General features: G+C 43.4%; 1 protein-coding gene across 1 annotated transcript in view; it reads left to right on the top strand.

Annotated features, from left to right (window-relative positions):
• Positions 1 to 12,344: 12,344 nt before the first annotated feature.
• Positions 12,345 to 15,151, top strand: part of LOC143281400 (homeobox protein SIX3-like) — a 7,464-nt gene continuing 4,657 nt past the window's right edge. The window contains 4 exon segments of the mRNA XM_076586608.1: positions 12,345 to 12,590; positions 12,592 to 12,685; positions 12,688 to 12,723; positions 12,726 to 12,978. Of these exon segments, the coding sequence (XP_076442723.1) occupies positions 12,345 to 12,590; positions 12,592 to 12,685; positions 12,688 to 12,723; positions 12,726 to 12,978 (629 nt within the window).

The raw sequence follows: 15,151 nt of genomic DNA, 5'->3' as shown, positions 1-15,151 counted from the left end.
CCAAGTATTACACAACTGCAACGGTCAGTCTGCGCGCGCTCCCAGCCGGTGCTGCACCGCTTATAGGCCCCCTCTGTCATTCACTAACAATTCAACACCTAAACAACGATGGGATGACAAGTTTTGATCCCTCTCACTAATTTACTAATAATTCAAGCATTAAACAATAACGCGATAACAAATTATTAATCAACTTCACAGAAAAATCACTTATCTTTGCTTTGACGCTTGTAGGCTGTCTTTCACATACACATACATACTGGTCTCAGTGGTCTTAACACTTGACCGTTTCGGCCCTATACACAATTTCAAATACTGCCCACACACACTTCTCTCGTGGTGGGTCCGCCAAGTATTACACAACTGCAACGGTCAGTCTGCGCGCGCTCCCAGCCGGTGCTGCACCGCTTATAGGCCCCCTCTGTCATTCACTAACAATTCAACACCTAAACAACGATGGGATGACAAGTTTTGATCCCTCTCACTAATTTACTAATAATTCAAGCATTAAACAATAACGCGATAACAAATTATTAATCAACTTCACAGAAAAATCACTTATCTTTGCTTTGACGCTTGTAGGCTGTCTTTCACATACACATACATACTGGTCTCAGTGGTCTTAACACTTGACCGTTTCGGCCCTATACACAATTTCAAATACTGCCCACACACACTTCTCTCGTGGTGGGTCCGCCAAGTATTACACAACTGCAACGGTCAGTCTGCGCGCGCTCCCAGCCGGTGCTGCACCGCTTATAGGCCCCCTCTGTCATTCACTAACAATTCAACACCTAAACAACGATGGGATGACAAGTTTTGATCCCTCTCACTAATTTACTAATAATTCAAGCATTAAACAATAACGCGATAACAAATTATTAATCAACTTCACAGAAAAATCACTTATCTTTGCTTTGACGCTTGTAGGCTGTCTTTCACATACACATACATACTGGTCTCAGTGGTCTTAACACTTGACCGTTTCGGCCCTATACACAATTTCAAATACTGCCCACACACACTTCTCTCGTGGTGGGTCCGCCAAGTATTACACAACTGCAACGGTCAGTCTGCGCGCGCTCCCAGCCGGTGCTGCACCGCTTATAGGCCCCCTCTGTCATTCACTAACAATTCAACACCTAAACAACGATGGGATGACAAGTTTTGATCCCTCTCACTAATTTACTAATAATTCAAGCATTAAACAATAACGCGATAACAAATTATTAATCAACTTCACAGAAAAATCACTTATCTTTGCTTTGACGCTTGTAGGCTGTCTTTCACATACACATACATACTGGTCTCAGTGGTCTTAACACTTGACCGTTTCGGCCCTATACACAATTTCAAATACTGCCCACACACACTTCTCTCGTGGTGGGTCCGCCAAGTATTACACAACTGCAACGGTCAGTCTGCGCGCGCTCCCAGCCGGTGCTGCACCGCTTATAGGCCCCCTCTGTCATTCACTAACAATTCAACACCTAAACAACGATGGGATGACAAGTTTTGATCCCTCTCACTAATTTACTAATAATTCAAGCATTAAACAATAACGCGATAACAAATTATTAATCAACTGGATGTTGGTACGTGGAGACAATGGGCCCCGGGCTTTGAACGCTATGGGTCTGCAGGGATAGCGAGCCTGCTTGTGTCCACACCATCACGCCGACTTCATTGGCAAAGTCGCCCAAGAGTCAACGAGGGATCGTTATGCGCTCGTCTCGTCCATTTACTCCCAACCTTTATCCTAATCAATCGCATTTTGCAACCTTGTTAAGAGACTAATTCTGAAACATTTGGGCCTGGGAGCTAATGTTTGTCTCCCACGATCACGACCAATGGGACACCTGCGCTGCCTACCTTCACTCCCCCCTTCCCCCCTCCCCTCCACTTCCCCTCCCGTCCTCCCTCCTTCCTTTAATTGTCAGTCTGACAGTGTACATTTTGTTCAAACTGAACTAATTTTCGGGCTGACAATTAACCTCGAAAGCTCCGTGTCTAGTCTCCCACACCTGAAAAGCTTTTCGCGTTTGATGGCGGTGGCAGCAACACAACGTCCCGTCCCTGCGCATCGTGCTTCCAAATCCCTGCCTGCCTCAAATCCCTCCGCCTGACACTCATTTCCGGCCGCTTACGCACCCGCACTTTTTCCACTCAGTGTTGCTTTTCGCCACGAATATTAGCTCCCTTTTCTCTACGGATTGCGAAACGGAGGAGTCGCGAAGCGAGGGAAGGGTACAATGGCTGGGTGTAACAGCTGCCATATTGTTCGTTTGGCTTTGCTATCGGTCCAGTCTCTGGTTCTGATGGGTTACCGGAGATGGGTCGACTTCTTTCAGGATTATACCTGGCAAACTTCCCGGGCGATGAGCAAGATTTCTTTGCTGGTGTGGGTCCCGCCTCGGCATGTTGTGTATTTACGGGGGAACTGTCAGTTCTGGGGCATGTTCGGTCTGTTGAGGACGAGATGTTAACTGTATTAGAACGGTGGTGTTTAGCTGACGTGTTCGAAAAACTCTTTATCTCTGCTGCTTTCGCTTTTGATGTTTTGATTATCACAGAGAAGCGAATGCTTTCTCTCTGTCTCTCGGTATCTCTGTCTCTGCCTCTGTTTGTCTGCCCGGTCTGTCTGTTTGTCTGTCTCTCTCCTTTCGCTGTTTTAGTGTTTTATACATTTTTATTTATTTATTTATTTTTATATTGTTAAGCCGTCATTGGCATAAAAGCCAAATAGGCTGTTACAATAAGGAATTTTCATTTCATCTCTCTCACTCTCTCTCCGTTTATGTCTGTCTGTCTGTCTCTAACTTTCTGTATCTGTGCATCTCTCTCTCTGTGTGTGTGTGTGTGTGTGTGTGTGTGTGTGTGTGTGTGTGTGTGAGAGAGAGAGAGAGAGAGATTAAGGCGATGGGGGAGCGTGTGTGTGCGTAAAAGAAGGAGAGAAAGAGTGAGAGTGGTTGGCTGATTCCAGATGATGTCAAAACAGCTTTCGAGAACGCCATGTAATGGTCCAAACCCATGGTTCAATCCCCGAGAGGGACGCAACAAAGCGCACAGACGGCATAAATTCACAAGAACGTGACCGTGCTTCCGCAACACTGACAGGCAGTGCTACACCAGTTTAGCAAGACTGTTATGAAATTATAAGAGCTGTGATTCCATGTGCAGCAGCGTCCTGTTTTTGTCGTTGCAGGTCGCGTCATTCAAAACCTGCACGAGCTGCCCTGAATTCAATGCGCGAGCGTCCCGATTTTAGTTGAGACAGCTGTATCATTATGTCTGACTTCCTGTTCCAGTTCAACATCGGTGAATCAGGTTGGAGGGACGTGGTAGCGGACTCCACTCTGGAGGATTTCCCTGTGTTAATTCTTTTGTCCTTGTGAACTCCATTGTTATGGATATGTGGTCTGACAATCAAAATATTTCGCTCACTCAGTCTGGCTCCGCGATTAAACCATCATTGTCGTCAGTAGGGAGCTTTGTAGGTGGTGTCCTAAGTACGTTACATCAGAACAGGCACTACCGAACACCATCGAAGTGACTCGGCAGCAGTACAGGATCTCCTCTGTGTGTGTGGCCTCCCGGCGACCTAACAGCGATAGTTCCCCGTGGACTGCCGACGCTGGGACTGTGACAGACGAACCCGGGTGTGGCAGTGTAAGGGGGGAGGGACTCAAAATGAGCTGCGTGGGAGTAATGCCACTGAAACGGTGCAGATGATGGGGCAGCAAAAAACAACAACAAACATACAAAACACACACACACACACACACACACACACACACACACACACACACACGCAAAAGCCCAAAACAGTGAATCAGACTTGCAATGATTTGGGGGACACAAGGAAAAAAGACAAAAAGAGTGCACATCACATAACATCAGTATAATAATTATTATCATTATTATTATTCAAACGTGTTTGAAACAACGTTTCGAAGGGTCAAGAGGCTTACACACACACACACACACACACACACACACACACACACACACACACACACACATATATATATATATATATATTGCATTGCTCATACTGATTCCATCTGCATATCATAAAATTAATGTTAATATTGTGCTGATATTTTTCTTTTACTGCATTATGATTAGACGTTTTCATGTTGTGTTTTTTTTTTAATTTTTTTTTTTTTAATAAAAGAAAAGGCCCTTATGAAAAGATGAAATAAACTAATCCGATTTTAAGCTTTTGCATTTTGGTTATATTACCTTTAGCACTGTCGGAGATTTTATTTGAGAACTTCACTTTTAAAACGAATTCTGATGTGTGTATGTGTGTGTGTGTGTGTGTGTGTGTGTGTGTGTGTGTGTGTGTGTGTGTGTGTGTGTGTGGACAGTTCCACATAAAGAAGGAAAACAAGATCGTTTGCTCGTTGAGTTCACCGATAAGGAACCAGGCACAGTTTTTCGATGGTTTACATGGAAGTCAAAGCCAAAAGCGACAGCAGTACCTAACAACAACAACAACAACATCAAGCTGTATTTCAGCGTTGATGCCGGAAAGGGAATTCTTAGTATGGCTTGACAGTTTTGTTTAAACTTTGAAAGGAAACGATTTGAGGGCAGATAAGTTTCAAGGTACAAATCAAACAAATTCAAATCAAGTCAAGTCAAAACCAAAAACCACCAATGAAATCAAATCGGACCGGATCAGATTCTATCACGTCAATGGGATCAACTTTAGATTGGATCAAACGAAAACAAATTATGTTTCAAAATCACCTATCATTGAGGCTCTTTCAGTGCTGAAAAAGCGTTAAAACAGCTGCTACAGTTTACATGCTGTTGCTGCTGCTGCTGCTTGCGTGCGTGCGTGCTTGCGTGCGTGCGTGCGTGCCTGTGTGTGTGTGTGTGTGTGTGTGTGTGTGTGTGAGAGAGAGAGAGAGGAGAGAGAGGCAGACAGAGAAACAGAGAGAATAAGTGAACGAGAAGGGGTTGCGAGGTTAGGGAGAGTGTGCAAATACATACACACATTCTTTTCTTTTATGCATACATACATACATACATTCATACATACATAGATACGTAATTACTACTGCTGAGATTCTGATGATTACCACCGCTATCCGAAATAAAGTCGCCGCAGCTGTTGCTATTGCTTAATTCAAGCTGTCCCGAAAGACAGATCATAATCATATCAAAACAAACTGACATTGTGGCCGGACAATGCATGTGACAAGAGTATCACGTGCACTGACCCCATTTCAGTCTTTTCCATTCAGGTTTTGTCTCTTCCAGCGTCAGTTCTCATTGAAGTCGTATGACTCACATAATAACAAGTGAGAGACAATATAATGCTGTTTTATTTTGTGGAGAGTAGAATCAGATAAAACTGGACGCACAGACCCACTCGGTGCAGGAGAAAATGATTTCGCCGTGTTTGTTAGGAATCCCTTCGATCTATGTTGCAATGCTGCATTGTTTTTTTTGTTGTTTTTTTTTTACCCCGTAGCTTGTCGTGTTTGTGAGACCTGTCCCTCTGACTGGTATATTTCAATTGACACATCCAACAGAAATAGTTCTCTCTCTCTCTCTCTCTCTCTCTCTCTCTCTCTGTGTGTGTGTGTGTGTGTGTGTGTGTGTGTGTGCGTGCGTGTGTGCGTGTATGTGTGTGTGTGTGTGTGTTGTGTGTGTGTGTGTGTGTGTGTGTGTTGTGTGTGTGTGTGTGTGTGTGTGTGTGTGTGTGAGAGAGAGAGAGAGTCTGCCAGTGCACATTATTAGCGAATGTATTCGCGCGTATGTGTAAGCACTTCTGTGACGAGGGTTGGGATGGTTGGTCTTGGGGTGGGAAGCGGTGCTGGTAAAGAGGATGGAAGAGCGCGGTAATTTTTCTCAAACCGCTGTTGCTAGTTTGGGCACGGGCTAAAAACAGGAATCTTGTTTTTATGAAACGATTATGCGTCTTTCTATTGTTCAGGGTATATCAGAAAACAAACAGAACACGCCCAGCCTTGAAGGTGAATATGCAACGCAGTGAGTGAGGTTTTGAGTTTTGTTCCCAAAATAATAAAATTGAATTTCTTTTTAAAATCACGACGTACATAATCTTTTTTTCCCCTATAAGTATCCATACAATTTGGAATACCATGATGCTTTAACAATCATCAACGTGAAGCCTCTTGTCAGTGGTTTTTCCATAGAGTGTACACAAGACAAGTGCTCATTAGTACGCCATCATGATAACAAGTGGTCTTAATGTACAAGGTCGAGTGCCCATCAATCATTTTCATGACTATAGAAGGGTCATTGTCCACGGCCACCGACTGCGTAAAGGCAACAGAAAATGTGACCTTCATGGAGGAGTGTATTGGTGAAGTCTTTATGTCTCAACGTAATCTTCGATTCTCATGTCCACCTTTCGATCGGATCAGCAAAACCTTTTGAAATCCAGTGACTTGTACGTCAATATCCAGACTTAAAAACCTAAAGAGAAACTCAAAGACGTTTTGTCTGGACTCACTATTCACGTAAGCTTACACAGGATTTTACATATTCAATACACGAATGATAGGCGACAAAGATCTTATTCATACATAAAGCAGCCATTGACGTCTTGTAATTTAGCAACCTTATTCTCAGTCCATACAACATTTACCGCCGTGTATGCAATTATATCTTGATTCAAAATCACACATATGAGCGATCAAACTTCAAGGGTAACGCCAGTCTAGGAACTTCAGTCAATGTCTTAAGACATTAAAACAATTGTAAACAATACTCAACAGTAAAACAAGGCAAACAAAACAAATCAAACAAAACACACGCACGCACGCACGCACGCACGCACAAACAAACATATAAACCCCGTCCCCCTGACGCCCATGACTTTACTTTTTTAATTTTACTGTTTTTTTTAAAGAGTGGTTGATGTCACACAGTCAGTGCAGTCAGAGTCAATCATCTTGTGTGTGTGTGTGTGGTGTGTGTGTGTGTGTGTGTGTGTGTGTGTGTGTGTGTGTGTGTGTGTGTGTGTGTGTTGTATGTGTTATTTGACAGCGTGAAGAGTAAATGATGAAATGTCTGCAACTCGGGTTGTTTCTGGGTTTCAAACAGAGAGTGTTGAGAATTTTCTTTCAAGCCCTGTTCGCCCTGGTCCGATATTGCTGACAACTACTTATGCCAGCTTGGCACAGTTGTTTCTGAGCACAGACCAATCAGCATCGCGCTTACCACGCAGTGCTCTCCCTTCGATCGGTATATATATGTGTGTGTGTGTGTGTGTGTGTGTGTGTGTGTGTGTGTGTGGTGTGTGTGTGTGTGCGAGCGCGTCCGTGAGTTCGCTGCTTCAAAATTTCAATCATATGACAATCCTTCATTAAGCAACGAAGGTACCCAAAAGTAATATTCAATATCAGAAAAGACATTAGAGTTGGTCCGTGTGCTAAATTTCAATTCACTCACTTAATCACACGTACATGTGCACTGATGTAGCTGACAGATGGACAAACATACAAAACGAAATTATGTCCTCTTCCCCAAGATTTGTAATGATGATGATGATGATGGCGATAATCATATCATCATCATCATCATCATCAGCCTGCATGACAAAGTGGCCGTATCACACAGTGACGACAGGGAGAAACTGGTCGTTCAAGTTCCACCTGCACGAAGCTGAAACACTATTGTGTGAACTGTTCCACCCTAACGAGCTCCTGTCCATATCTGGGTGTGCTGAGGGCTCAATATAGGAAAGAGTCCATTCAATGGAAACAATCGTTGGAGAGGGCTGCTCAAATTTCACGACAACACGCCAGGTGCCTGTTTCTCTCATGACTGATTGACGCCAAGCTACGAAATGAAGCTGAGGATAATAGCCCCACCAGGCAAAGTATAGGAAAAAAAAAGACAAAAAAAAGACAGCCCCATCCTTTATCATTGTCAGCCTCATCTCCTCTATTGTTTGTTTTCTTCTTTTTACTTTTTCTTTTCTTCTCTTTTTTTTTTCTTTCTTTTTTTTTTTAAACAGATTTTTAATTATTCTTATTCTTATGTGGTTTTGTCTTTTATGGAGAAGGGCAATCGACTCCCCAGTTAAACCTTACCCCTTGTCGTTCACAGTAAGATAATAAGTATGACCAAAGCTTTTAAGAAACATTTCGAAACTCACCTACGATGAAAACGTATCAGCAACTGAAATGACATCTGTTCAAAAACCGAATCGGTCTCCAAGACCACACACACACACAAAAACACACACATGCATACACATGAGGCGCGAGGTCCAGTATAGACACATTGCGCCTTTTGTCTTGTTTTGGGTGGTTGTTTGATATAATCAAACCTAATGATGACGGTTTCGAAACATTCATTCATTTATTCGTTTATTCATCTAATATCTATTCATCTATTCATTTATTTGAGGGTATTAAAGGAGTGTATGGGCTGAGGGAAGCATCTTTGTAAAATTATTTTGAAAAATATTACTGAAAAGTTGTTTGGTTGTTTACGTACACACTTTTCCTCCAGCCCTATATAAATATGAATCAGATGTAGATATACATATATCTCCACCAAGATTTTAAGTGTGACAACGGTTCCTTTAAGTAAATATGGCAACTGAACTCGACAGATGTTTTGTTGTGGGCGTTTTTGTGTGTTTATTTCAACATATTTAATACACTTGTTCAATTCGATCTACTTAAATTTAGATCAAACGAACTGAATTTCATTCAAGCTGGATTCAAATCAATGACCAACCACGCGTTGGTGTACAGCTGCTGCAGGCATTCATTACATGGTTGGCTGACTTACCTTCTTCTTCTTCTGCGTTCGTGGGCTGCAACTCCCACGTTCACTCGAAAATACGCGAGTGGGCTTTTACGTGTATGACCGTTTTTAACCCGCCATGTAGGCAGCCATAATCCGCTTTCGGGGTGGTGCATGCTGGGTATGTTCTTGTTTCCATAACCCACCGAACGCTGACATGGATTACAGGATCTTTAACGTGCGTATTTGATCTTCTGCTTGCGTATACACACGAAGGAGGTTCAGGCACTGGCAGGTCTGTACATAATTTTTATGTTGACCTTGGAGATCGTAAAAGTCTCCACCCTTTACCCACCAGGCGCCGTTACCGAGATTCGAACCCGGGACCCTCAGATTGAAAGTCCAACGCTTTAACCATTCGGCTATTGCGCCGTCGCTGACTTACCTTCGATTTGGCTCTTCCAATGTCCTCTATAAACTAGTGAGAGTGCAGTTCCTGTCAATGACCGCAGTGCACGCTGGATATTCTCTGCATATGAAGTAGGTGTGTATCTGCAAAACAAAAATAAAATATAATGGTTTGAAATGGGTACTGTGGATCAGTATGCTTTTGCTTTCTTTTTTTTTCTTTGTAACCAAAAGGAAAAAATCCCGTAGTTAGGATGTTTTTGGTTTGCTTTATTTATGTATTTATTTACTTGGAGAAAAGGAATGTGAGGGACTTGGGGAAGGTGGCACAAGGGTTGTTTTTGTTTGTTTGTTAAAACAAAAGTTCATTCAGTAAACATGTTTTACTTGTACACAAAGACAGCAGAGCAACAACAAACTAACGGCTTATATCGTGCTCAGGAATGATTAAATTCGTTGGTTTCATTGACGGCTGGTGAACGCTACCCAAATGCAATTGTGTTGAAACACACGTGCATATAAATGACAGTCATTGCAGACATTGGTTTCCTTTTTTGAGCAGCCGTGTCATTTCTTGACATTACTGCATAGTTGTGTTTTTATTATTCATATTAAGAGCAGGTTCTTGAATAAATTTGGCTAATACACACATACACACACACACACACACTCACGCACACACACACACTCACTCACGCACACACACACACACACACACTCACGCACACACACACACACACACAGATAGAGAGAGAGAGAGAGAGAGAGAGAGAGGTCTTCTCTTCAGCTGATTCAGCAGCAAAGCAATATGGAGGAACACTTCGCAAAGAGAAACAGCTCCGATTGCATGCTGGCAGCCATGCAAACTGGCACTTCTTGTTAACATTACGGCATACTCACTGTTTAATGTTTATTACTCAATGGAAGATCAGTAACCTTATCCCCTTAGGCCTACCTTCCTTCTATTTACAGGTCTTCGTCGAAAATGGAGTATGTCTGTGTATAAGGCGGGATGAATACGGTTATGCCCATAAAAGCCCACTTATTACAGTTGATATACAGATGTGAGTGAACGTGCGAGTTTCTGGCCCGTGGACGTAGACACGGACACACAGACACAGACACACAAAACAACAACAACAAAACAATAGAAAAACCAACAACAAACAACAACAAACAAAAAGAACAACTGAAATGAAATAAGTATATAGTATTTAAGTTTATCGTTAAAGCCAAGACACACACACACACGCACACGCACACGCACACACACACACACACACATATATATATATATATATATATATATATATATATATATATATATATATATATATATATGTGTGTGTGTGTGTGTGTGTGTGTGTGTGTGTGTGTGTGTATGCACTGTGTGGGAAATGACTGCACATACAGGACTTGTTTAAAAGCGCATTAAAATTTTTAGGCCACATCTTCTGACTCACGCATGCAGAGAGAGAGAGAGAGAGAGAGAGAGAGAGAGAGAGCGAGAGAGAGCGAACACACCCAGGATAAATAGGTACTGAGAGGTGGTGGGGATTGGGTGAAGAGGGGGAGACAGTTCGAACGATTTGTTTTCCTGAGTTTGTTCTCCCCAAAACTGTTTCCTATCCTTCACAGAAATGACAGGCCTACGAGAGAGAGAGAGAGAGAGAGAGAGAGAGAGAGAGAGAGAGAGAGAGGAGAGAGAGAGAGATGCCGAACACATCCAGGATAGATACTGTTAGGTGGTGGGTCGTGGACGGAGGAGGAAGAGGAGGGTGTAGTTCGAACTATTTGTTTTTTTTCCCCCCCACTGTTTCCATTCTGTCACAACAATGATAGGCTTACCGTCGAGAGGTGAGAGAGAGAGACAGACAGACAGACAGAGAGGGAGAGAAAGACAGAGAGAGACAGACAGACAGAGAGAGACAGAGTGACATACAGACAGACGGACAGACTGGAGACACACTGAAACTAAGACCGACAGAGACGGACGGTGGGTGACATGCAGGACCAACTGATAGACTCCAAGGAACAGGACTGGTCGGAATACTCCCAGACTTTCGTTAATTAAAAACAGACTGTTACCTAAAAAAAAAAGAAAAAGAAAAAAAGAAAAAGAAAAAAAGAGATAATAAAATAAAAAAGACGACGAAGACTGCAGTCGATAGAAGTCGACGTCGCCGCGCGTTTTCACCGGCTACATGGTCTAAACGAGCGAGAGGGAGATGGTTCGAAAAGCGCCAGTGGGGCCCCTCCGATCTCTACATTGAGCGCGGTCAGCGATCAGAGACTGCTCACTCGCTCGCTCTGGAGCTCACTTGTCGTATCGCTCCGCAGCTGGTTGGTTATTATCATATTGACACTCGCACTCCCCACCCCCCGCTTGTCGGCTTCTTTGCCCCGCCCCCAGCGCGTCGTCAACCCCTTTGGCTGGCTCACGTCCGCGACTTGATTGGCGGTGCCTGGCCGATGATTGGCAGCCGTAGCCTAGGAGATCTCGGAACCGGGGAAAGGGGGGGGGGCCGCGCTCCACGATCATTCGGCGTTCAATTGGCGATCACGCGGACGGGGCAAGTCCGGCCTGGTGGTTGGTCCGTACAACCCGTGTTTGCTTTTTTCCCCCCTTGTCGGTGATCTAAGACTGACTGAGAGGAGGAGGGGTATAGTGGTGGTAAAAGGAGGGAAGGAGAGAGACTGAGACTGAGAGAGAGAGAGTCGTGAGCGAGAGAGAGAGAGAGTCGTGAGTGAGAGAAAGAGAGAGAGAGAACGCACAGGAGTGGGAAAGTGACACTTCTCGCCTCGACTGACTGACCACCTCCCCCTTTAGAGCTGCCGAGGTGTCTAAGTGCCAGGTACTGGGCCCCGAGCTGGGTGCGCGCCGCCACAAAACGGACACAGGATACACACGTGTGAACATCCACCCTCTTCTGGACTCGGAAGCGGCGCCGTGGCTCTGCAAGCTGACGACCGCTGCCTGCCTGTCCCCGCGACCCCGCATGGTATCTGGACTGCTAGATGGATGGATCTGAGTCGCACTAGCAAGCTGGGCCCCTGTGGCCCTCACTTCTCTCGGGTCCCAGGTTCAGCACCATCCGCCGCCCACCTCTGTCCTGCCTCCCCCAACTCTGGCCCAACCTCACGCGCATCTGCCCACCCCGACAGCCATGTACCCGACCCTGCCCGGATTCATGTTTGGACTTTGCGGGTTCGAATCCCCGACGGCGGCTGCGGCTGCGGCGACCCTGCCGGCCATGTTCCCCTTGCCCACGCTGCACTTCACCCCGTCTCAGGTGGCCAAGGTGTGCGAGACTCTGGAGGAGAGCGGGGACATAGAGAGGCTGGGCCGCTTCCTGTGGTCCATCCCCGTCAACCCCTCCGCCTGTGAGGCCCTCAACAAGCACGAGTCTATCCTCAGGGCGCGCGCCCTCGTGTCCTTTCCACACGGGCAACTTCAGGGACCTGTACCACATCCTGGAGAACCACAAGTTCACCAAAGACTCGCACGCCAAGCTGCAGGCCATGTGGTTGGAGGCCACTACCAGGAGGCCGAGAAGCTCCGCGGGAGGCCTCTGGGCCCGTGGACAAATACCGCGTCCGCAAGAAGTACCCCTTGCCCAGGACCATCTGGGACGGGGAGCAGAAGACGCACTGCTTCAAGGAGCGGACGCGGAACCTGCTTAGAGAGTGGTACCTGCAGGACCCCTACCCCAACCCCACAAGAAAGCGGGAGCTGGCCCAGGCCACGGGGCTGACCCCCACCCAGGTGGGCAACTGGTTCAAGAACCGCCGGCAGAGGGACAGGGCGGCGGCCGCCAAGAACAGGTCAGACAGGCGAACATGTGTGAGATGGTGCTCATTGTTTTTTGTTGTTGTTTTCGCCAGTCTTCCTCATCGTTGTATTCATTTTTATTTATCTATTCATTGTTCAAACTTTTTGAGAGGTTGAAAACGCTATGTAGAATAGGCGTTACTGTTATTATTATTATCATTATCTTATTTTTGGGAGTTTTTTTCTGTTTTATTGTAGTTATTATTTTGATAGCAAACGAGTGCTGTCCGAAATTATCTTTCGTATTATTGGTCGTGCTGTTAGAATTATTAACAAGAATTTATCATACAAAATGTAGCAAGTATACAGAAAAAAAAAAAATGAGTGTGCGCGAAAGATATTTTTCTCCGCCGTTTCCTTTTTTTCTCTCCTCTCTCCTTTCTCTTTCTTTTTTATTTTATTTTCATTTCCAACCACAACACGTATTCGGTCAATTATAACAGCAATAAGAAACGCAAGCGCGAAAAAAACAAAACAAAACAAAAACAAAACGTTGTGACAGAATTTAGTCTGTTCTGTATTGTGTTATTTTTACTGTCTTGTGTATATTGTTTTGTATTGTGGATTATTGTAGCTTTCATTTATTTATTTAGTTATTTATTTGCTCTGTCTTTGTCCCTCAATAGTTTACATTCTACTCTATTTCTGTTTGTAGGTTCTCAAAATCTGACCAATGTGTTGGGTGGTGTATGTCAGGCATCTGCTCCTCTTATTATTATTGGTACTTCTTATTTATTTATTCTTATAAAGCAGATGTGGTTTAGCGTGTATGATCAGGTCGCACGCTTTAATGCCTTGTAAAAAAAAAAAGTCTTGTTAATAGTTCGGCATTAATGCATCACTGTGATATGTTTTCGTTTGTTTTACTTTCTGGAACACACCTTAACGAGAAAATATTTTTCTGTTGTCAACGTCGCTTTCGTGTGGTTTGTAAAGCTGGGCCGTCCTTCATATAATTATTATACCGGCATGTTTGTACGAACGTATTCATTGAAGCTATTCAACGTGTTTGTCATTAATTGGAAAGGGGGCGTGGGTATCAACAAGGATAAACAACAACAACAACAACAACAACAAGAACAAAAACCAACAAAAAACCAATAATAAATAAAAAGAAAATCAGTTACAATGATGTACTTCGACACACCTTATCATCAGAAATTAAAAACAACTTGATTCGAAAACAACAACAAACAACAACAAAAAAAAAACAAAAACAAAAAAACCCCAACAACAACAAAGGTTTTCGTTTATAATTGCAAGCTTCGTGTAAGGATGGCAAATACTACAGTAGTGTATAAAGTATTCTCCAGATGAACATTAAAAAAAAAAAAATGTCAAGAGAGCGAGGGAGAATTGTGAATAATTCATTTGCCCACATTTTCTTCTCTTTTTTCATCAGAACAGTTTGATTGTGTCTATTTATTTATTTTATTTTTTTGGTTGCCGCATGCGTTTGACCCATTTTGCAGCCGCGCATGTTCTTTGTTGACCACTCTATAAACCTTTCATTAAATCTATTTATTCATTTTATCTATTTTATTTTATTTTCGGTGTTGTGTTCACCCCAGATGTTTTGCCATTGTCTGGTGGGTTGTAAACAATATTTTATTTGCGTTTGGTTTCTTTCTTTAAAAAAAAAAAAGAAAAGAAAAAAAGAGGAAAAAATCCAAGATTAAAGAGAGAGAGAGAGAAGAGAGAGAGAGAGAGAGAGAGAGAGAGAGAGAGGAGAATCTTTACATTCTTTCGCTTAACATTTATATGTTCAACGCTTTTATATATTTGTTTGTATATTCACTACAGACAATGGCAACGAATTGCTGCAGCCACAGCTATTCAAGACAGTTTGATTGGTTTTCGAGGAAGCGACTGATATAATATCAGTAACACAAAAATAATAATAATAATAATAATAATAATAATAATAATAATAATAATGAAAATGATAATAATAATAATAATATCATAATAATAAGCATCATCACAGGCTTCAATTATAGAGATAAAACATAATGAAAATGATAATCAAAACATTTTGAAACTAGCGGGACACTTTTTTTGTTAGAATAATACTCATTTGAAAGGAATTATTCAATCGTCTGTGCAGCGTCTTACGTCCGCGCGCGCGCGCGCGCGCGTGTGTGTGTGTGTGTGTGTGTGTGTGTG

The sequence above is a fragment of the Babylonia areolata genome, chromosome 4 (genome assembly GCF_041734735.1).
Source record: "Babylonia areolata isolate BAREFJ2019XMU chromosome 4, ASM4173473v1, whole genome shotgun sequence".
Lineage (NCBI taxonomy): Eukaryota > Metazoa > Mollusca > Gastropoda > Neogastropoda > Buccinidae > Babylonia > Babylonia areolata.
The sequence above is the reverse complement of the archived record's forward strand: the minus strand, read 5'-3'. Positions and strand labels throughout refer to the sequence as shown.